The 21195-nt window shown below is 39.6% G+C and overlaps 1 protein-coding gene across 1 annotated transcript in view; it reads right to left on the bottom strand.

The window, feature by feature from the left end:
• Positions 1-1715: 1715 nt before the first annotated feature.
• Positions 1716-21195, bottom strand: part of itga1 (integrin, alpha 1) — a 65144-nt gene continuing 45664 nt past the window's right edge. The window contains exons 5-30 of the mRNA XM_084935512.1: positions 19961-20072; positions 18116-18243; positions 17231-17379; positions 16750-16900; positions 16493-16667; positions 15349-15422; positions 13895-14042; positions 12241-12386; positions 11068-11208; positions 10723-10974; positions 10391-10521; positions 9533-9708; positions 9278-9429; positions 7149-7256; positions 6061-6140; positions 5578-5701; positions 5411-5491; positions 5232-5308; positions 4966-5064; positions 3738-3840; positions 3496-3609; positions 3318-3416; positions 3133-3240; positions 2853-2951; positions 2622-2735; positions 1716-1994 (exon numbers count right to left, since the gene is read on the bottom strand). Coding sequence (XP_084791638.1) covers positions 1938-1994; positions 2622-2735; positions 2853-2951; positions 3133-3240; positions 3318-3416; positions 3496-3609; positions 3738-3840; positions 4966-5064; positions 5232-5308; positions 5411-5491; positions 5578-5701; positions 6061-6140; positions 7149-7256; positions 9278-9429; positions 9533-9708; positions 10391-10521; positions 10723-10974; positions 11068-11208; positions 12241-12386; positions 13895-14042; positions 15349-15422; positions 16493-16667; positions 16750-16900; positions 17231-17379; positions 18116-18243; positions 19961-20072 — 3198 coding nt within the window. The 3' untranslated portion in view covers positions 1716-1937. The remainder of the gene's footprint in view (positions 1995-2621; positions 2736-2852; positions 2952-3132; positions 3241-3317; positions 3417-3495; positions 3610-3737; positions 3841-4965; positions 5065-5231; positions 5309-5410; positions 5492-5577; positions 5702-6060; positions 6141-7148; positions 7257-9277; positions 9430-9532; positions 9709-10390; positions 10522-10722; positions 10975-11067; positions 11209-12240; positions 12387-13894; positions 14043-15348; positions 15423-16492; positions 16668-16749; positions 16901-17230; positions 17380-18115; positions 18244-19960; positions 20073-21195) is intronic.

Genomic DNA, 21195 nt, shown 5'->3' with positions numbered 1-21195 from the left:
CTGTGCTAATGAGGACACATACACTCTGACAAACCAGTGCATTACAGTGAAGATTTCACAGCAGCGTAGAAGGCTGGGCTGGAGCTCACTTTGCTTCCTACAGTTCCTCGGAGTTGTGATCTGGAAGTAAGCTCTGACTGAACAAAGAGAGGTGAACTCCACCCTCGTGCGTGAACCCAACGTGGCCACACAATCCAAAAATTGACTAACAGCTACACATTCTCTATATACAATTTATTACATGTGCTTTAATGTCAACAGTGGAGTGAGAGCTGAGGAGTATTAAGAAACAGAAGAACTGCCTCTTATTGTTGCTTATTTCCCTCAGCATTAAGACATAGTTATGAGGGGAAAAAGCTACAAAAAGAGGCTAGAATATGTTTCTCCTCAATTCAGATTATAATCTCTTCTAAAATATCGGGCAGCTGTGCAAACTTTGGAAACAAAAAGGTACAAATAAGGTACTTAAAAGCAAGAGAAAGCCTAGAGTGTGCTATGCTTTGTGCACACTACAGCCACCAGAGAATCCCTTTACAACATAGAGGAAACTAGTGAACAGTTGGACATATATTTCTAAACTGGATGATTATTAAGTTCCTATTTTGCAAGTTAAAAGGAAATCAAAGTATCTGCTGTGATATCTCAGCCTCGGCATTCAGAACACAGTCATTCAACAGGTTCGAAATATCATTTTCAATCAAATGAAACCGAAATAGTGGATACAAACCCTCGTCTTTATATATATATATATATATATATATATATATATATATTTCACTACGGAGTAATTATACTTTCAATACTTTTAATCAAAATATACCATTATTTACATATCTGCATACATCTTAGCACTGAAAATGTGACAAAAGCCATATCATTTTCTCGAGTGTAAATTGTGTATATTTATGTCATTATTCATGATATTTGTAGCACCTGAGCGAAATGATTTCTCTGACCACCGATCTGAAAACCCCCCAAAAAACAAACAAACATTAAATTAAATCCAAACACGATCCTGTACATGTTAAGCTTTACATTTGTGACCAGATATATTTACAGTACAATCAAAGATTTGGATTTTGAGGACGCGGCAGTCTGTATCTCCATGGTAACCGAGGTGATGACAGATTAATTACAGACTGCAACTTTTCTTAAGTAAAAAAATAACAATTGCATTCAGGTTTTGGTCTTTAACAAACATTTTGACATTAAAAATGTGCCATTTTATACTGTTTAAATTCAGCAAGAACAACAACTACTTAATACCTAATACAGTGTTTCATAAACCTAATCAAGCAAAAGAGTTTCACACAAGGGTGTAACCTATCAGACAGACTGGTCCAACACATGGAAAGTTCACATATTGTCTCAGAAGCGTGCATAAAAGTAGCAACTTTGGATCCTCATTGTGAAAAAACCTGAGTACTTTTTTTTGCCTCTAAAGCTGGAGTGCAGCTGCAGGAGCTCTGAAGCCTTTGGATTTCTGCTGTATGTCACAGAGTTAGTTGGTTAGATGGTGCTTTTTTGGCCAACTTGGTGCCTTGCAAGTGATGGTCTCCTCCGTCCCGCCTCTGGCTCCTCTTCTTGAACTGCTTGATGGGACTTGATGCGTACTGTTACTGTTTGTTGGTCATGTTGAACAAATAGCATGTGCAAATACTTCTGTATAGTCAGTGTGTTCGTCTCCGCGTGTGAGCCAGTTTCATTTCGGCTCCAGTGTTATAATCTAGCGCTTGGAAAATCAAAGAGTTGAGAAGTATTTGCAAGCTTTACCTGATAAATGCCAGTGCAGGAATCAGTGAAGATAATGCTGTTTGTTTTGTTTTGTTTTCCAGGCAGTCAATGTGTCACAGCACTAATATCAGTGGGTCTTATGGCGTTTCCTATGTCTGTCTGTTAGTTTGTAGGTCCTGATGGTGGGTGGCTGTCTGGATACTTCACTCTGCCTCTTCCTCCTTTGGATAGTCCCTGGATTTTCTCTTGAAAAAGCCAAACTGGAAGAGCAGAAAAGTGAGTCACAAAACCACTCAAAACAGAAAAGGATACTTTGACATTTTTGGACATATGCTTATTAGCTTTCTTGCTGAGAGTTTCTGTCATCATCTGTCTTAAAATCAGGATTAAAGCATAAACTTTACATAAACCATCTTGTGGTTACCACGATATTCCCTGCTAGCGCTATGGCCGTACATGTTTTGGCCTTTTGGAGCCAGAAGTGATGATCTTGAGACAAAAGTTTTATCAGCCAACAATATAAAGCCCAAACACACATAGCCATTTGAAACACTTAAGTTTTTTAGGCATCCATCCATTCTCTTTCACTTATCCAATTCAGGGTCATGGGGGGGAACAGGAGCCTATCCCAGGGTGAGAGTCGGGGTACATCCGACGGTACAGGGCTAACAGAGACAACCATTCACACACCTATAGGCAATTTATAATCCTCAATTAACCTAATCCTGCTAATTGCATGTTTTCGGACTTTGCAGGTACTCTGGAGAGAAGCCACCACTGTGACATAGCAAGCTAACCACTATTCCACCACAATTCTTTTGAGTGTGCTCTGCAGTGACAAGATGTCACACGGTGACAATGATTTGAAATAGTTTGCAGAATATTACCTTCCACAGAATGAAGATAACGAGTGCTAAGATGAGCAGTCCTATCAGGATACTGACGATAATGATCCAGAACGGGATTCCTCTGACAGTATCTTTGGAAACCTGGATACTGACCTGTTTAGAGGAAAAATACAGTACATACTCTAAATATGCACATATATGTAAACATACATAAGCATTTAATGATAATGAGATGTCACATGCTTACTATACCAGAACCTTCTGACTTACACTTCTGGTCATGTCATTGCTGTTCACTTCAAACACGTCCTCCTGCTTCCTGATGTCCAAAGTCCCGTTCACCACCAAGTATAGACCGGAAAACTCGCTCTGTAAAGATAGATATTTAAGTATTTTATTTCCTTTCTGTCCATCAATCAGACAGCTGTCAGCCTGCTTTTTTTCCAATACTATATTGTATTTAATATTTATCGCAACCCATGAGAAAGAGCTGGTCAGAGAGAGCCAGACAAGCCAAAAGCACCCAGTGACGTCGCATCTCAAAACGTACCTCGATAAACGTAGGTTTCCACAATCTGAACGCCACGTTGAGCTGAGCGATCTTTTGGCCTTCAGAAATCGAGCAGTTAAACAATTCAAACTTTGTGTGGCTGTCTTGCTGCAGAGGAAATTAAACACGTAAGACGGGTGCAGGAAGAGTTCAGCGATCTGTAGAACACGAATGTCATCACTCACCAGCAGGTAGTTACTGAGTGTCTCTTTTTCCACTTTCACCTCTTTAACCTCTGAGTTAATTTTAAAAAGATCGATCTGTCCTTTTGTGTCACACATCATCTGCAGAGTAGGGAGAAAACGACACGAACGTTGGTCTGTTTCTTCGCATACGCTTGCATATCCATGGAAGCACACTTACATTTGAGTAGGTGACATGCGTCAGGTACAGTAACGTGTTCTTCCTCGGAGACTCAAAAGGATATTTCACTTCAAGGCCAAGGGTTGGAGTCACCCCGTCGCGTAACTTTTCCACCTGAGGACATGTGAGACACAGAAAAGGAGTGGAATTCATATTACCGACACCCTGCGCCACATGTGAGCTAGAAGTTCTGTGCTTGTATTAATAAATCATCCAAAATGATCACTGCGTGCAGATGTTACCGTGTAGGTGATGTTGACCTCTTCTCCAATCATACTGATGTCACTGAATTTCGAGGGATACTTATCCTCTTGTGTTATTTCAATGTGGTTGTTCAAAGGCGACCTGAAAGGGACATCCTGTTTACATCCTTCACTTCTCAATCAGAGCTTTAGACGCAAAATGATGTGTCTAATAAAGTTATAGGAAATAGAACCAAAAGTCTAAAAAAAAGGACACTCTTGAGCTCTTCCTAATTCCTTACAGTCCAACTTCACTGATGCTGAATAAGCCATCAGTCTATGTGCATTAACTTTACCTGCATTAACATATTTAGGCCACTTGCTGGCAGCACAAGATGCAAACAAAGGCAAATATCACCTTCCAAACATTTTGAAAGGATGTCAATACAACATTCATTCTTCTTTTAACCCCATTTTACAGCCTGACATCAAAATGCTCCACTGATGCATCTGTAGATACCCACTGAGTGAAAACGTGGCACACTACAATAAGCCATCACAGCAACTCTAGGTGTTATAATGTGAATATTTATTAGAAGACAGTTATTAGACTGCAAGACATCAAAAGGTCAAGGGTCAAACTATGTGTGAGAAACCCTAAATAACCTTAAAGTAAAAGCAATTAATGAATTCCACTGACTTTATTAATCAATAAATCAATACATGTTTTGTTTTTTTGTTTATTCTTCTTATTACTTAGTAAATAAAAGCTGCTATATTAAACCACGATTCTGCCACACCTGTCCTAAATTACCAGCAGTGGTAATTACCAAAATCATGTTTCTATAGTGGTTAATCCAGCAGTATGGATCAGCTTTTAAATCTAAATGGCATTTTTAATACTAAAATATAATAATTGTTGTCGTTCATGAATTGAAAATGAGTTTGAGTGGTTGAATGTTATGTGTTTATACATTTCCATATACAATCACATCATTCACAATCCCCAGACTACAAATCCAGATGACGGTGACGTTATCGTTACATGCATGTTGGCATGCATCGTAAGCTCCTGGCTTGGTTAACGAGGGAAACACAGCACAATGACTGACTCTGTTGTGGTACTAACACCTTTTTATTCCAATATAAAAGGAAATGCTAATATTTTTTTTCTTATTATTATTATCATCATCAATAATAGTGGAAACTTTTACTTGTCTGGCTAAAAAAGAAAAGAAAAGTGAATAATGTATCTTTAATGCAAAGGTGTCGATTCACAGCTACTCACTTTACATCTACTTTGAACGTGAGTCCAAGTTCATACTTGACAGGGATGGAGATAGTCGCACTGTTGTCATGCATTGTAGAGAAATCTTCTTCATTGTCACTACAAAAATACAATTGACATGCATATGTAAAATTAACAGAACATCCATCCACCATTTTGGACAATTAATCACAGAAATAAGCAGAAACAAATCTTTTTCATCTTTTTTTTCCAGAATTATTATTATTATCCTGATGATGTGCAGAAAGATGGAGGGATCCTCTCACCTTGTAGCTGTCACGGTGAACTCAATTTCCTTCTGAAAATATTTGAGATTCACCTCAAATTTCACTGTTATTGTTTCCTGTGGATTTGACATCAAACCATAGGTTTAGTGAGCAGAGGTAAAGAAATATTGTACAGGTAAGATGTTTTATGGATCCTGCAAATGGCAGCTGAAACTAACCTCTTCATTGTTTCCCAAGAAGGGGTACCCCACTTCAATGCTCACTTCGGTGTCATTTACAGTGGTCGTCTTTGTATCTGGCTGAAGAATTGTAGTCACAGAATTACACGCATTGCTTCAGTCCGTAAAGTCAAGTAGCGCAGAAAGAGGAGGGAAAGGGTTCTTACCTCTACGTTCACAAAGTTGATGTTTTGTGTAAAGTTGATTTTCACGTTGGTGTTATAAGCTTTGTCTTTGAGGTTTTTGACGGTGATATTCAAATAAATGATTTCCTTTTCTTTGATCAATTTACTGGAGAAGTACATAAAAAAGAAAAAGTCAGAACGGCTGGATGCGATGCGCACACATCAACACAAGGGTGCAGTCATACTCTGGAACAGTCTGACTCGGCTGAATGACTCCAAAACTACGACTTACAACACATCAAGTAACAACTCTGATATGAGAAAGAAATAGTACAGAATAACATTCAAGAAAAATATATATGTGTATAAATATACACAAACCCATTTCTGAAAAAGCTGCAATTCATTTAAATTCCTGTATTTAACTGAAACCGGTGCAAACACGGAAACAAATGCCCAAACTAAGATCTGTCATGCTCGTTTTTGGTTTTATAACAACGATATAATAATAATAATTCCACTAACCTTTGCTCATCACATTTAGCCTTCAGGGAGAGGTCAGGAATGCACGTCTGAGTTTTGTTTCCACAGTCCATTAAAGTAATCTACAAGACATTTTTAAGAAAATAACAAATTAAATATTTCCAAAAGCTGCATTTTTACTTGGCCTTGCAGAATGATGCTTGTACGAGTTTAAGATCTGTACATACAAGATGACTGCGTGACTTCACAACTACTTTGCAAGCCAATCGTGGTAAAGACTCAAACTCTCATAGCCTCATATTGAAGTATGAATATACTCAGTCCAGTAGATAACTTGTGAAATTAGCAATAAGAATGAAAATAAGCTGCATGTTTGTTTGCACCCCTGAGAAGACGTGTTCCTTTAGATGACCTTCATTTCCTTTGCCTTTCCCCCCTGAGAGTGTTTCAGGCTCACAGTCGCATTTGTTCCCATTCCTAATAGTCTCCCACTGGACTGATAAGATCAACAGTATCTTCTCTCCCAAAAAGGATGGGATTGGAATATCATTTGCAGTGCAATGTCAAAAGAAAAACACTTCCGTTTGATAACTTCCTCTTCTCTGGGTGTTTGTCCCCTTCTCTTCCTGTCAATAACAATAACAGGAGAGGTCCCCGTGACGCAGCATGAGGGGAGACGGGATCTGCAACATATGTGGTTGTGCGTTTACGTGTGAGCAAAGATAACAATGCGACTAATGCGTACGGGCTTTAAATGCATTTTCTAGTGCATGCTGAAGCTGAATCCTCCTGTGATGTTTCCCAGCTTTGTCAGGAAACATCATGCACTCCAACCAATAATCTGGGAACCCTCTTGTTAGAGGAAATATGCATGTGGGGGTGTGGGAAGATGGTCCTGGCTGCTGGTGCTGAAGCACTAATGCGGGCTGAAACTGAAGGATGGTAGTCAGCTGTTGCAGAAGCTAATGCACTGTATCAGCAGCCAGAAAAGAAAACGCGTGTCCTCGCTACAGGATTATAAAGACAGACCGGGGTCAAATTCTTCCTGTCTGCAACTTTAAATGTTCTGCTTAGTGTAACTAGTCGATTATTTTACTAAAAGAAACCATAAGTGATATAAGTGGTCTTACATTGGCATTGATGGATTTGGGAAGACTTTCATCCAGCACAGGACCTTCTTCATCAGCTTTTCCGAACTCCACAGACACAGTCAGAGGTCCTCGGAAGTCTAGCCGTTCCTGGGATAGCGGACGATGAGGCAAAGCAGGGAGGAAAATAAAAGGCAGAGGGAGAAAAAAAAGTTAAGAACAATGGAGGACTTTAAGGTCAAAATTCACTGGCTGCTTTCTGACGCTGAAGCTTTGCTGCATCAACTGCAAACTGATTCTTTCAAAACAAACGTGGTAAAATAGTGAGTTGAACACTGAGCTGTGTAATGATATGAGGAATGCTTTCTTGGCACAGTTCACTCCCTTCAAGTCAATCACAGCTTAGATAGCACAGCATATCTGAGCACTGCACCTGACCTTTGTCACCCCCTTTTAGACACTATTTAAGGTCATCTAGTGGCTACTTCCAGCAAGATAATGCCCCTGTTTTGATTCTCTGGAAGAATTGAAGGCGTTTTCAGAGCAAATGAAGTCTCCAGTGTTGCTGTGCAGTCCTTGATAAAGTGTTTGCCGAGTCTATTTGCAACACTTTGCTGGAAAACCATTCAGCATTTCACTTTAAGCCAGGGGTGGGCAACTCCAGGCCTCCAGGGCCAGTGTCCTGCAGGTTTTAGATTTCACCCTGGGTCAACACACCTGAATCACAGGATATGTTGAGGATGTCATTTAGCCATTTAAATCAGCTGTGTTGGATCAAAGACACATCTAAAACCTGAAGGACACCGGCCCTCGAGGCCTGGAGTCACTCACCCCTGCTTTAAGCTAAAAGAAATGTCAAACGGATGGTAGAGCAAAGGTCAGAGGTATTTGGATTGGTCCTCTGGGGATTATAAGAGTCAGCGTAAACTTTTGCTCCTGTCCATTTAGGAGATGTTGAGGCAGTGTTTTCACTGGTTAAAAGAAAGCATCATCATGGTGGTAGCAAAGTCCTTCATCAAAGCTGCCAAAAAAGCAACACTCGCTAGCGCCACGGACGTCAGGACAGACACAGGTTTGTGACAGTCTCTGCTACTGAGAAAAAAAGCAATTTACCAAAGTAACTGAGATTTATTTGTGTTTGTGTGATTGTGCAAAGCCTTCATATGATGGACACACGCAGATCCAGTTTGAAAGAGGTGCGTCACATTGAGGCGCTGCCTATGATGAAGTCCTTCTTGAGACCGTTCCAAATGCCGATTAAAACTCAAAGGACGCTGATGAAGAGCTTTTAACATGAAAGCGCCGCATTTACAATCAGCAACACTGAACTGCACAGACTGTGCCTGTTGCTTAAACAATTAGAAACCACACTGTTTATAAATTGTTGCTATGTTGATTTTTTTTCAGAATTTCAGTCACTGATATTAACTTTATTTGTATTTTAACTGATGCTTTAGCAGAGACAAATTTTCTGTGAGACGGGTTCAGATCTGGATCCGTCTCGGATTCAGGGGATATAGACGCGGTGCTTCTTCCGTGCTTGTTAAATTCTCGACCTCTGCCTGAGGACAAGTGGGAAGTCTCTGGTCTGACTTGCACACTTGAACAGAGCAGGTATTCATACTCAACATACATAATAACAACAGCTGTTTCCAACGATTAGCTCCTCTTTCCTTCACTAAAGGGTTAGCCAGTCAGAGAAATCCATGGCTGGCACGAATGCCAGGAAGCAGAAGCTGCCCAAGAAGACGCTTGGTTTTAAAGTAGGTGGTACAGCAAAGGTTTGAAAGCTTTTAGCAGTTACAGGTAAAAGTAGTCAATGGATCACTACCTAATTCACCTTCTAATTCACTCTAATCACTGTTTCATCCTCACTCCTTTCTCTAAGTGTCTCCAGATAATTTATCGGCCAGTGCGGCACAAGGTTTAAACGGAGCATGCTTTGATCAGGACGGGGTCTGTTTCATGTTAGGTTTTCCTGCTCTGCATAGGACCCTCCCTCCTCTCTGGCTAACAGCCCTAAAACACCATTAACATTTCCAGGAAGCCCTGAATATAACTTTCACTAATGAGCAGCGCAGCAACAAAAGGAATCCACTTAAATGTTGTGTTTAGTAAATGCAGACTGAAAATAAAGTCAGACTTTGTACAGGTAAGAAAACACAACTTGCCGACATCATGAAGGTTTTCTCCATGCATTCTTTCGTTCCGTCCATGATGGTGAACTTCTCTGTAGTCCTGCGGTCATTTTTTAAATCTTTGCTAATAAATGAGGCCCTGGATGTGGCACGCAGACTGTCCAGTGTTATAGTATAGGTCATATCTACAAGACACAAGAAGTTTTTTTTGTTTTTTAAATGTGGTTATAAAGAAGAAAAATAAGCGAGAAAAATTGCAGAATCAAGTTGGTTTGTTACATGACTCACTTGCAGTTGTTTTTACAGTCGGCTGGTTGGATTTGACTCTGTAGGTAAAGCACAAGTTGGTCTTCACACAAATAGATTTCCTATTGCCGTGTTCACACTGGTGCTCAATCTGCTGGAGGTTGACTTTAGCGGGGTTGAAAGTCATGCTGGCATGCAGCTCTGCAACATCTCTGGACCTGGTAACACAAATGAAATGCATTAACTACTAGAATACAAAGCACGCAGGAAAAGTGCGTGTGCAGTTCAAGCACTGCACACCCTGCACACAGTACTGCAACGAACCACAAAGTAGTTATAGCAGCACGTTAAATAGATAATGTCACTGATGCAGTCAGAGTAGAATAAATACGTTTTCACAAAGGAAGGAACTAATGCATCTTGAGAATAAAACTTGGCTTCAGATCTCGGCATCCAAATGTTAAGCTTTCTAAAACAGAGCCAGCAGTCCAGGAGGAAGAGCCTGCCTGCTGCCAAATCCTTTTTAAACTCTAAGTCACTTGGGAAATGGAGTTTTCACACAGCCTAGTCGAAGCTCTGTCAGTAGGAGCTGTGGGAGAAAGTCTGCCTTGGAGGTTAAATCATGCTGTTGGCTTCAAAACTTTGTGGGCTGAGGATGTATGCCGCTCTCCAACTGTGAAGTATGTTGCGGGGGCTTTTAAAAGAGAAATCACGAGGAGGTTGATGGTCACCAGCCTACAACCCCAGTGGGACATGCACAGCTGTCTAAACCCTGATTAATGCAATGGAAAGTGGACATGTATGCTGTTTCTGGGCTGCAGCGCTGCTGCTGCTGTTAACGATTGAAGTGGAATGTGTGGTTTTTGCAGTGAATGTTTGTGAGGATGGGCCACGACTCACCAGAACAGCGAGGCCCCTCCCAGACCTCCTATAGTGATATCAGTGATTCCATCTCCATTTAGATCCATGACTCCATGTATGGACTGACCAAAGAATTTCACCTTTTCGCCATCGCCACCTGCAGGAATATGCTGAGGACACACCAACAAACAAAGCAGGGGATATTGAGGCAAAATTGCAGTTAATTTAAATCCATTGTGGTTATAATAGTGATGCTAACTTGGGTAAACAGTATTTGCACAGAGCGGAAGCATCTGTAGCCTTATCTAAAGTATACTGTAATGAAAACAACAACAACAGATCTTTCAGTATTATACATTTTGTCTTCTCACCTGTACAAATTTCTCTTTGAGTGATTTCTGGTCTCCGTGATAGATGTAGACAGCCCCTCTGTGGTCATTTTCAAAAGGCGCACCAATCGCCACATCATTATACCCATCAAGGTTAAGATCTGTCACTGCTGCAATGGCTGTACCAAACCGGGCACCGCACGGCTCATTTTTATTGGTGCAGCCGGCTGATTGGAGCGTACAGCAGGACTGATTAATAGGCTTTAAAGTATACTCATGCTTAAATTTGTTATTCTGTAACAGAGGAAAAACAAAAAAAGCTCTTTTATTTCGTGACTTTTAGCAGACGTCTGACAAAAGTTATCCGACTGATCTTATTTTCTGTACCTTGAGCCTGTAGACGTAGACTCGTCCCTGCTCATTTTTTTCTGGGCCCATGTACATTGGAGCTCCGACCAACAGCAGGTCAGTCAAGGAATCCTTATCCACGTCAACAGTCTGAAGGACGCTGCCAAAGTAGGAACCAATCTGCGCAAAGCCCCAAATCATCTTTCAGTGTTTACTCCACCGAATTCATTCAACTTGCACATTATATGCAGTAAGCAGTGAACCCAGAGAGCCCACATTAAGCCACAGACTAATATAATATAAACTAATATAGCTGAATGCTCACAAAGAATTTGGTGCATCTTGACCAAAATAATGATGAATTACACCAGCATCTTGTCCTGAATATATAAGACATAAATATGCACACATTTACAGGCATAGTCATCAATATTTATATTATTGTGCTTTTATGTATTTATTTACTATTTATTGATATATTGTAAGCTATCTAAGGAGCTGGGAAAGAAAAGCGTCTGGACTTCTTTAAGTTGCTTGAAAACGTTTCACCTCTCATCCAAGAAGCTTCTCGGATGAGAGGTTGTTATATTACTGTTTAGTGTGTCTATATTAAGTATGTTGCACATCACTTGTTTTTGGGGGTTTTTTGCATTATTTTATTTCTGTTTGAATCAGGCTGATGACTTGTCATACAGGCACATTTTGTAGCCATATTTTAAAAACTGCTCCTTTATAGCGCACTATGGACTAAACATAGTGTTGCTTGTGTTATTGGGCACTTCCTTTTGCCAGGAACAAATGGCCTGGAGCCACTTACTGACCATCTGCCCAACCAGTCCTTGGAGTTCTCTCATTGGCCAATATCCATGTGGATGTGTTGCTGGATTTAAAAAAAAAAAAACCTTTTCAGACTTTTTTCTCTACTGCGAGCACCGCAGACGTAAATGAAGCTATTGTTTCTATAAATACTGGCTTATGTGAATGATGTGTTTTTACAGTGGCTCTGATATGTAAAACACAACAGCGGACAAGGTGTGTTTTCTATTAATTACTGTGTTTTGCATCCTTCCCTTTCTTTTATTATTTTCCTTAAAGGCACATGTGTAATTAGCTTAAGATAGAAACCGCGAGTTACCATCTTTAAGCTTCTCACATCTCCAGTGCAAAAGCGCCCTGAGGAACCGAGGCTAATCAAGCCTGCCAAAGACTCACCTGTTCTCCTTTCAGTATCTGCGAGATGACGATTCTGTTGTTTTCATCGAGTCGGTAGATAACAACGCGGCCAGTGTGGTTGTACCGCGGTGCACCTGTGATGTACAGCTCTCCCTCAGACGTGGATGCTGACTGCACATCATACCCTGTGGAAAGTGCATTTACAAGCACGTTTTTTCAATCCAAACAGTACGAACCTTCAGGAGTGTCACAAAAGTATCTGCGATTTACGATTTCTCTAGAAAAAAAATGCACCCTCGCTCTGTTTATGGGATATTTTTAATGCCTCCTCTGGCAGCTGTTTACTTCTGCGTGTGAGAAGGAAACTGTAAAACACTGGAAAGGAACACACACCCACTTAGAAAAGCGCACCGCAGCTCTGCATGCTGTAGCCTGAGCATTCGGAACGAGCATGTGCCAACAGCTGAGTTTATAGTATGCGAGCTACCAGCGCTCCATCTAATGACATGTTGATTAAATAACTTGATACTAAGATACCACGGCTGCTTTACGAGCCATAAAAGGCATCAGCATGGAGCGACGAGCCTGTGTATTATTATTTATGTGACACAGAGAACAGAATCTGCTTTCGAAGTCAGACAAATGACGTACCTATTTTCCCCCTCACAGCAGAAACTTCCATATTTATTCTGCAACTTAATTTTACATCAGAAACACTTAGATCAGATCTAGGTCGGTGGAACAAAAAAAGGTGTGTATTCCATGTATTTTAATTCAACGTGCTAATTTTTTTAAGCTTTAACTTGCTTAAGATTGATATATTTTAAGAAATTATTAACATATATAATCTAAATAAATAAAGCGTACAGTCAAAGAAGAGGAGAAAACAGGAAGACTGTTAATCAGGCACTTATAAACATGAAGCAAAAATATTTTTGTAAACTGAAATACATGAAACCAAAGTTCTTTCATTAAATTAATTAATTGCTACAGTCATTTTTTAAATTTTATTTATTTATCATGACTTCATGTAATTCTTCAGACTCCCCAAATGCAATAAACAGAAGTATACACATACACGGCTAGTCCTGATTCTCCATATTAAGGGAAAACAGAGAATGTAAGCCTTTTTACTTTTAGGCTGCTTTAAATTAGATTATATCCAACAAACACAGCTAGTACTTAAAGTGACCTGTGGTGCTTTATAGCAAAGTAGGCCTGGATATTTAGATGGTAATAAAAGCATCATAAAAAGCAGTAGCATTAAAACTATTCATAAATTTGGTTCCATAATTGACATAAATACATATGAGAAGCCAAAGGTACATATTATAAATAGCCTCCCGAGTAGATTTTAATTTTTTGCACTGTATTAGTAATGTTGTTAGAATATTTTATTCCTAAGAAACTCTGACCCCTTCATTTTTAAGGCTAAATACGTATAATATGTAAATATGTTAAACACGTTTCACCAAAAAACATTTAAAACAAAGTCTCTTTTATAGTAAAGGCTGCTATTATGCATCTAACAGCACTAACGGGTAATGTAAGTAAATAACTACAAGAGCAAGTGTTGTGCTGAGGAACTCACTTAAAGGTCAGTTATTATATATTTTTTTAATCCATGAAGACTTTAAATTTGTATATTAGTGACATTTAAAGGAACTATAAATTTTATTAAGTTTCCACTCACCGAGGTACGCGGCCAGCCTTTCATTCCTAGCCTCTTTCAGTGGGTCAAAGAAAGCATCTTTCCCTGGAACCACGTCTCCTCCAGGAGTGTACATTACCACTGTCCCGTTCCATTCATAAGCTCCCACTGCTCCCAGTAACACACCTTCCTAAGGCAGACAACAGACAAATATGTGGTGGAAAAAATAACCCAATCCTTTATTTAAGCAAAACAGTGGCTCCATAGTGTTGTGGTTTACAGATCTACACTTACAAGCAAAATATCCCTAAAGAAATTTTACTTTGAGGTAGACTCTGCATTTCATATACACTACTTAGCCCCTCAAATGTAGTGGGGGTAAGCAGCAGCAGAGTACAAGCATCACAAAGTTGTATTTAAGTTCTGCACTTGTGTGAATGCTCTTCATCAGAGACCTTCAGGATCCCAAACAATCAAAGTTGCACCGCTGACGGGTGCTTTTCACAACTTTGTTATTACAGTTATTTGGAATTTGTTTGGTAGCAATATTATGCAAAAGTAATAATAAAAAAATGAAAAAATAAAATAAAAAATGATACTATGGCACAAATCCAGATTACTTTATTTTTAAATGTAAGAAAGAGCACTGACTTTGGCATACGACTGTGGCCTTTAAGTGCACATTAAGTGCATCTTAAAAGTACAGCTATTGATCCCATAATAAAATAACAAGTATATACGGTATATTATTTCAAGTGAATATATCTATGGCTCTTTTTTGTCCAGAGGAAGCACAGTTAAGTAATAGGAATGGGAGGAGTTGCAACAGGACATGACATCTTTCATTAGCCACAGCAAAGTGCGTCGAGTGGCTCTTTCCCACTAATTCCCACTTTTGCTAAAGTGTGGCATTCAGTACTATGACTCAGCTTAGGAGCCAATTCAGAGTAAGAGAGAGTCAGAGGAGATAAGAGCAGGAGGAGGAACATAAAAAAGGGGCGTTTTTTTTTTTATCATATGCAGGAAATAGATACTGAATTTATCCAATCAGCCTTCTGACTCAACATCCCTTACAGACTTTTCTGCTGTGTACATCTTTCATTTGCTTTCCGACTCACATACAGTCAGACACGATAGCGCCAGGATATCACAGTGAGCAAGTCTCAAGTTTCCCAAAATTAACCCACAGAGCTGAATCACCAAACAGCTGTAGATGGACCAGAGATAACAATGCAGTATTGTGTCGGGATGAGTTCAGCAGTTAACTTCCTTGCTGATGAATCCATGTCCGTGCAAACGGTTCACTTTGAATCCACAGATAGAGCAACTTATCACTGCTGTGATCTCAAAATATGATTCATCCTTCAGCCATTTGGTGCGGTCTGGGTGCAATAAGTGATTTAGCAGGACCCAACTATTCCTCTGTAAACAATCTATTTGGTAGCAGTTTGGTGTATGCGTATTAATCACACATAAACAGTTGGACTGAAACTTACGTTTGAGGTGTGAGCACTAAACCCAGTTTGGGACATCTCCATCTGAATGGGGGAAGTGGAATTTCCACTTGTAGCTGAAGAAAAGGAAATTCCAGTTTAGCTACATGTACATAAACCACAGATAATCACATGTTGTCAAATCTGTTTTTACTTAGAAAAATATAAAGAATATGGGTCTGAAACTAAAATATGGGTATCGTTTGAAATTTAGGGAAATATTTGTCTGTGACAGAACTGAAGTAATATCTTATGTTAGCTTAACATGAAGAGGAAGATAATAAAAACGATGGGCATTAATACCGTTTCCATGTGTGCCATTTAATTATTTCTAAAATGAATGTGACCAGTGAGGGGTGGATCTGACTGTGAAATGCTAACGACTCATCAATCAGAAGTCGTTAGCCAGTAAACATACCTTTTTCAACACACCCTGAAATGATGAACTGAGCCCCCAAAGTCATTTATAGATGTCTGTGTCAACACGTGTTTGCTCATAGGGGGTTCATATGATTGTTGTAGTTTCCTCTATTATCGTGGGTATTCACAATATAAAACACTCACTTTTGTTGTGAATTGGCGCTATATAAATAAAGCTGATTGAATTGATCATTTTGCCTTAAATGTCTTAATTGTTAAATGTGTTCAGCATGTAATTTTTATTCATACCTATTGGATCTATTTAGGGGGGCAAGGCTAGCTCCTTCCTGCTTTTGTCAGTCTTTGTCGAACTATTGGATCTATTTAGGGGGGCGATCGTGGCTCAAGAGTTGGGAGTTCGCCTTGTAATCGGAAGGTTGCCGGTTCGAGCCCCGGCTTGGACAGTCTCGGTCGTTGTGTCCTTGGGCAAGACACTTCACCCGTTGCCTACTGGTGGTGGTCAGAGGGCGCGGTGGCGCCAGTGTCCGGCAACCTCGCCTCTGTCCGTGCGCCCCAGGGTGGCTGTGGCTACAATGTAGCTTGCCATCACCAGTGTGTGAATGGGTGGATGACTGGATGTGTAAAGCGCTTTGGGGTCCTTAGGGACTAGTAAAGCGCTATACAAATACAGACCATTTACCGTTTATTTCAACATCCATTTCTTTGACAAAAGTGAAACTGCTAATGTGGCTTCGAGAGCATGCATATTGTGTGTCTATGCGTTTACCTTCCAAGGCCAAAATCCTGCTCCCCAGTGTATCCACAATGTTCACTAAAGCAGCCTCATCAGACACATTGAAGAAGTGGTCTTGGATAGGTTCACTGGAGATATTCTGGATCTCTTTGATAAACTTTTGCACCTCTGATAGAGATTTGTTCTGGCGACCGTAGTCCCCCAAAACCTGTAAACAAGAAAGTACTTAACATTAACGGATAAACTATTCTGACCAAAAACTGAAACATCACAAACTATTTTGTACTCACAGCGATGCCAAATCTCTCAATGTCATCATCCTCACAAGCTTTGATGACCTTTTGTAGATTATAGTAGTCGTGTGATTCTCCATCAGTCACAATCACCATGACTTTCTTAACTCCAGGTCGTGCACCACGCTCTGGCATGAAGGCTTCCTCTCTGAAATGCAATCAACTTCAAAGTTACTCAGACAATCCTGACTTATGCTAGTTTTTTTTTTTTCTGACGACACATCAATTGCAACACTATTTTTTAATTTCCTCATAAGATTTGAATTCCATCATGTCTGAAAATTTATCTGCAAGGCCAACTGGAAGGCTTGTGCTATTTTTTTTCTAACAATCTGCCCATGACAATTGTCAAGCAGACTTGAAATGACAGTTTCCTATTCAAATATCCATTAAACCTTGCCAAACCAGAAAGACTCAATTATTAATTGTGGTCAACCGTTGCCGGGTTTGCCCAAATAAGACAGCTAATGTTAGGTACCTGGCAGTATCGATGCCCAGGAAAGTCATCGTCTTGGTGCCAGTGTGCTGAGGAAGGTCTTGGACAAAATCCCGCAAAGCAGGCATGTTGTCAAACTGGCTCAGGTTGACCTGATGACTCACGGTCTCGCCATAAGACACAATGCCCACCTAGAAAACACGCATACATTCACACATTTAACATGTAAACTTTCTGCTACATTAAATTTCTCTCTATGTTCTTCTCTCCTCAGCTTCTCCCCCCAGACAGTCTGCAGAGGATGTGGCTGAGGTCTGGTGAGCTTGATATGACACAATGTTCTTTATGCAGACTGCAGAGGACTTCAGCAGCCATGGAAGATTTGACTTCCAACCACTAGACTCCACAGTAGGAAGACTTTCCAGTGCTTCCCTGTGGAAAAGTCCACAAGCTGTGAGCCAGATCAATGTAACCATAAGAAAAACCCATTCACAGAGCGATCCAATTCAAGTGGACAGAAATACACTCAGGTTCAAACTTAGTGAGAGAGAGGCTGAATTTACTTTAAAGGCTGTAAAGTGCTCAGTTTATGAACTTTGCTTTATAAAGGGCATCTTACACGTGTGGAAAAATTCCATAATGGAGCACAGTAAAGTCATTAAACATAATTACTAACTAATATAATCCTCCATTCATTCCTTTTTCTATATCTGATTGATGTTACATAACTATTCCATTTATTCATTCATGTATGGCTATACAGCCTGCACTGAACGCACCCATAAACCACTCTGCAAGCGTCTATAGCCACTCTTTATTTCTTTATTTTTTGAAATGATGGATGGAGTGGGTAAAGGCTTTTTAAAAGTACTCTACATGCAAAGAAAATTGGCTTTTTTAGTTTGTTCTTTAAATAGTGCAACTGACTTGTGTCTGTTTAGGTCCGATCTCAAGTCTCCCAATGAACTTATAGAGAAACTCCTGAATACTCGACCAGGGGTAGATACTGTTAGATCCATCCAGCACGATCACAAGGTCCATCTCCTTCCCGCACTCTGGAACAGAGCCAAAAATGACATTTAATTAAAGGGTACGTTTAGTTTTCAGTTTCTCTCTGTAAGCACTAACAGGGGTGCTGAAAGCTGAGACTGGACTTTTTTCTTTTGCTTCTTTTTACTTTTGGCTAGTCTACACAAGCGTATTTGATTTGGTGATTTTTCTCCTAAGTAAGACATCAGGTTATGTAACATGTTCAGTCTCTTTCCTGTTTACTTGTGCCCACGGTAAACACACAAGCTCCAAATCAAAATGTAATAACGTAGATCAGTGTGTGTGTGTGCATGTGCGTGTGTGTGTGTGCGTTGGTTTGTGTACGTATAAGTTGGGGTGGGGGGTTTATAGAGGGTAGCACAATGGGAGAACAAAATGAATATTTCTGTTACAAAATATGGACTTTTTTGTTTTTTTAAGGCTTCTACTTTTGTTTTACTAGGTTACATTACAAACATTATTATTATACAAGAAGAGAATCTGCTAGCATAATAGGAATAGTGAATACAGGAGAAGAACATGGAGTGGGATGTTGTAAACGTACTTCATTCATCAAAATGTGAAGTTATACTGATCGTGTTGGAGAACCATGTTATTGTTGCCCATTCGAAATGGCTGCTGCACCTACCATACACTCCTAGTTTTTTTACTGACCTAAACCAAGCATAAGACATTATTATGTCATAAACAAACCTATGCATCCAGACCAAGAGTGGAAATTTGTGTGAAAATGTGTCCATAAAATCAAAAGTATGATTTTTCTCTTTAGTAAAATTTGGGTGAAGAATCATTAGGTGACTATTGTGTAATTTTGAATAACTTGTAATGAAACAGTAGGAAGAGTGAACTGTGGAGGGACAAATGGACCCATCGCCATCGCATGTCTTTCAGCTCAGTGAACTAGAAATCAGTTTTACTTCAAAAGGTGACAGACCTGTGTAGTCAATTTACTGCTGTGCATTGGTGGGTGGTAAATGCTGACAACAATTACAATTGCCATTATGTATGTAGCAGATAACACAAATAAAAAGGTACAAAAAAGTCATCCTGGTTTTATCATTTACCTGTGGAGGAACTAGAGTTGACGAGTTGTGAAATCTGTTGTAAATATTCATTTTAAACCTTCAAAACTGTAGAAACCTAACAACTATGATTATATTAATTATAACAATTACTTGAGGCAAGACGTCTGTGTAGGAACAATGTAAGAACTGTATTTCTAAAGTCTTTTTTTTTCATTCAAAACTTTTTTTTACCTTCATTCATTATTTAGAGGATTAAATGAGTATGAGCAGTATACAATAAGTCTGTGTATATGATTATTTGTGGTAAAGTAACAGTGATTCAGAAAAACTGAGGGAATGAAAGAGAAAATGACTGTACGCTGTTTACTCTAGGGTTCTTTCAAAGCTGTTTCCATCCAGGGAAACGCCATGCAAGCCCAGTAAACTGTCTCCTAACTTGGGCATACAATGCAGCAGATGGGCTGGGCTGGACATGAGAGGGATAGGGATAGGGATGGGGATGGGGGGGGGGGGGGGGTCGTCACAGACAAGTTTACATTAAGAAGAATGCTCTAATCTCTACGTTCGCTGAGGGAGTGTGAGTTTAAAGTCAGGGTCCTGGGTGGTACTAGTATGACGAGGAGATTGCTATCTCTCAACCCAGACAGACAACTTGTACAGACAGCGTCCTGTCTTGAGCAGATTTTCTGTACTGTACCTTGATATTTTGTAAAAGAGTTGAGGATCTGGAAGGAAGAGCTGACATTTGTACAAACTCCTGAGATGAAATGCTGCGGGCCGCACTTGTAGCCATACTGAGGACCACACGCCTGTGGAAACAGGACACACATGCATACAAACAAACAGAGACTCAAAGGCTGTGACTAGTTAGTTTTCCACTATTATGAGGTCATGGATGAGAGGAGAGCTACTGAAGACAGAAACAAAGAGGAAAGAACGACTCAAACTGAGGATGACATCGAGAGACTATTAAAACCCACAAGAGGTTGATTCAGACTGTTTCTCTTAAGAAAAGGAGACAGAACAGAGGAAAACTGCTAAAGGGAGCAGGCCTTTACTTAGAGGGAGGGGTTAAAGTGGATAGAAACCGTCTGGAATGGCACCTTTAATTTACAAGTAATTAAATCTGTTAAGTAACTGACTACATATTATTTTTGCTTCCAGATGATACCCCACTTACATCATCCACACATTTCCCTCTCATTCATAGAGAACAACAACTTCTCCAAATAAAGCCTTATTGGCTACATCATTTACAACTCGTGTCCTGGTGGATTAAATGAAGAACACTCGTTATCTTGTTTTTTAGAATTAATAAATGGGGCTGCATAGATTTATTCAGCCTGTATTTTTCATGTATTGATTATAAGATGTTTATATTATTGATTTATGTGCTTCTATGTAATGTTTTCGTGGTCAATTAATATTTAGATACAGATTTGAGTTGTGTATTATGTGATATAGTTTGTTAATTTTTTGTCTTTCAATGTGTTTCTGATAGTGTTAATGGTGTGTGATCTATGTATGTGCTTGGAGCAGGCCGTCACTTTTGTATGTTGATGAATTGCTGATCGTTGCTATCTGTGCTCATTATAGAATCGGTCCTGGTGGTGTTGTATGGCTAACTGTGACTACGTGTGTATTAGAAACTCTGAGAAAAGCCATGTGCTGAAACGCTTCTGGGTTTTTTTCTTGTTGTTGTGATAATAAAGATTTTACACAAGTAGTTGTGAGTACTGAAGTTCTTATTCAAAGACAATGCTAGTAATCCCAGAAACAAAGGCCTACTTAGCATTAAAGTATCTCATTATTGCTAAAATGCTAACATTTGCTAATTAGCAAAACTGATAGAAAACCTGAGGCTAAAAAAACGTATTAGTTGGAGCAGTATACTTATTAGGATTCATCCTTTGGGGACCATTCAGGTTTGCA

This window comes from Perissodus microlepis, chromosome 7, assembly GCF_051167445.1.
Source record: "Perissodus microlepis isolate ML-2025 ecotype Zambia chromosome 7, ASM5116744v1, whole genome shotgun sequence".
Lineage (NCBI taxonomy): Eukaryota > Metazoa > Chordata > Actinopteri > Cichliformes > Cichlidae > Perissodus > Perissodus microlepis.
This window is presented reverse-complemented; position numbering and strand designations above follow the sequence as displayed.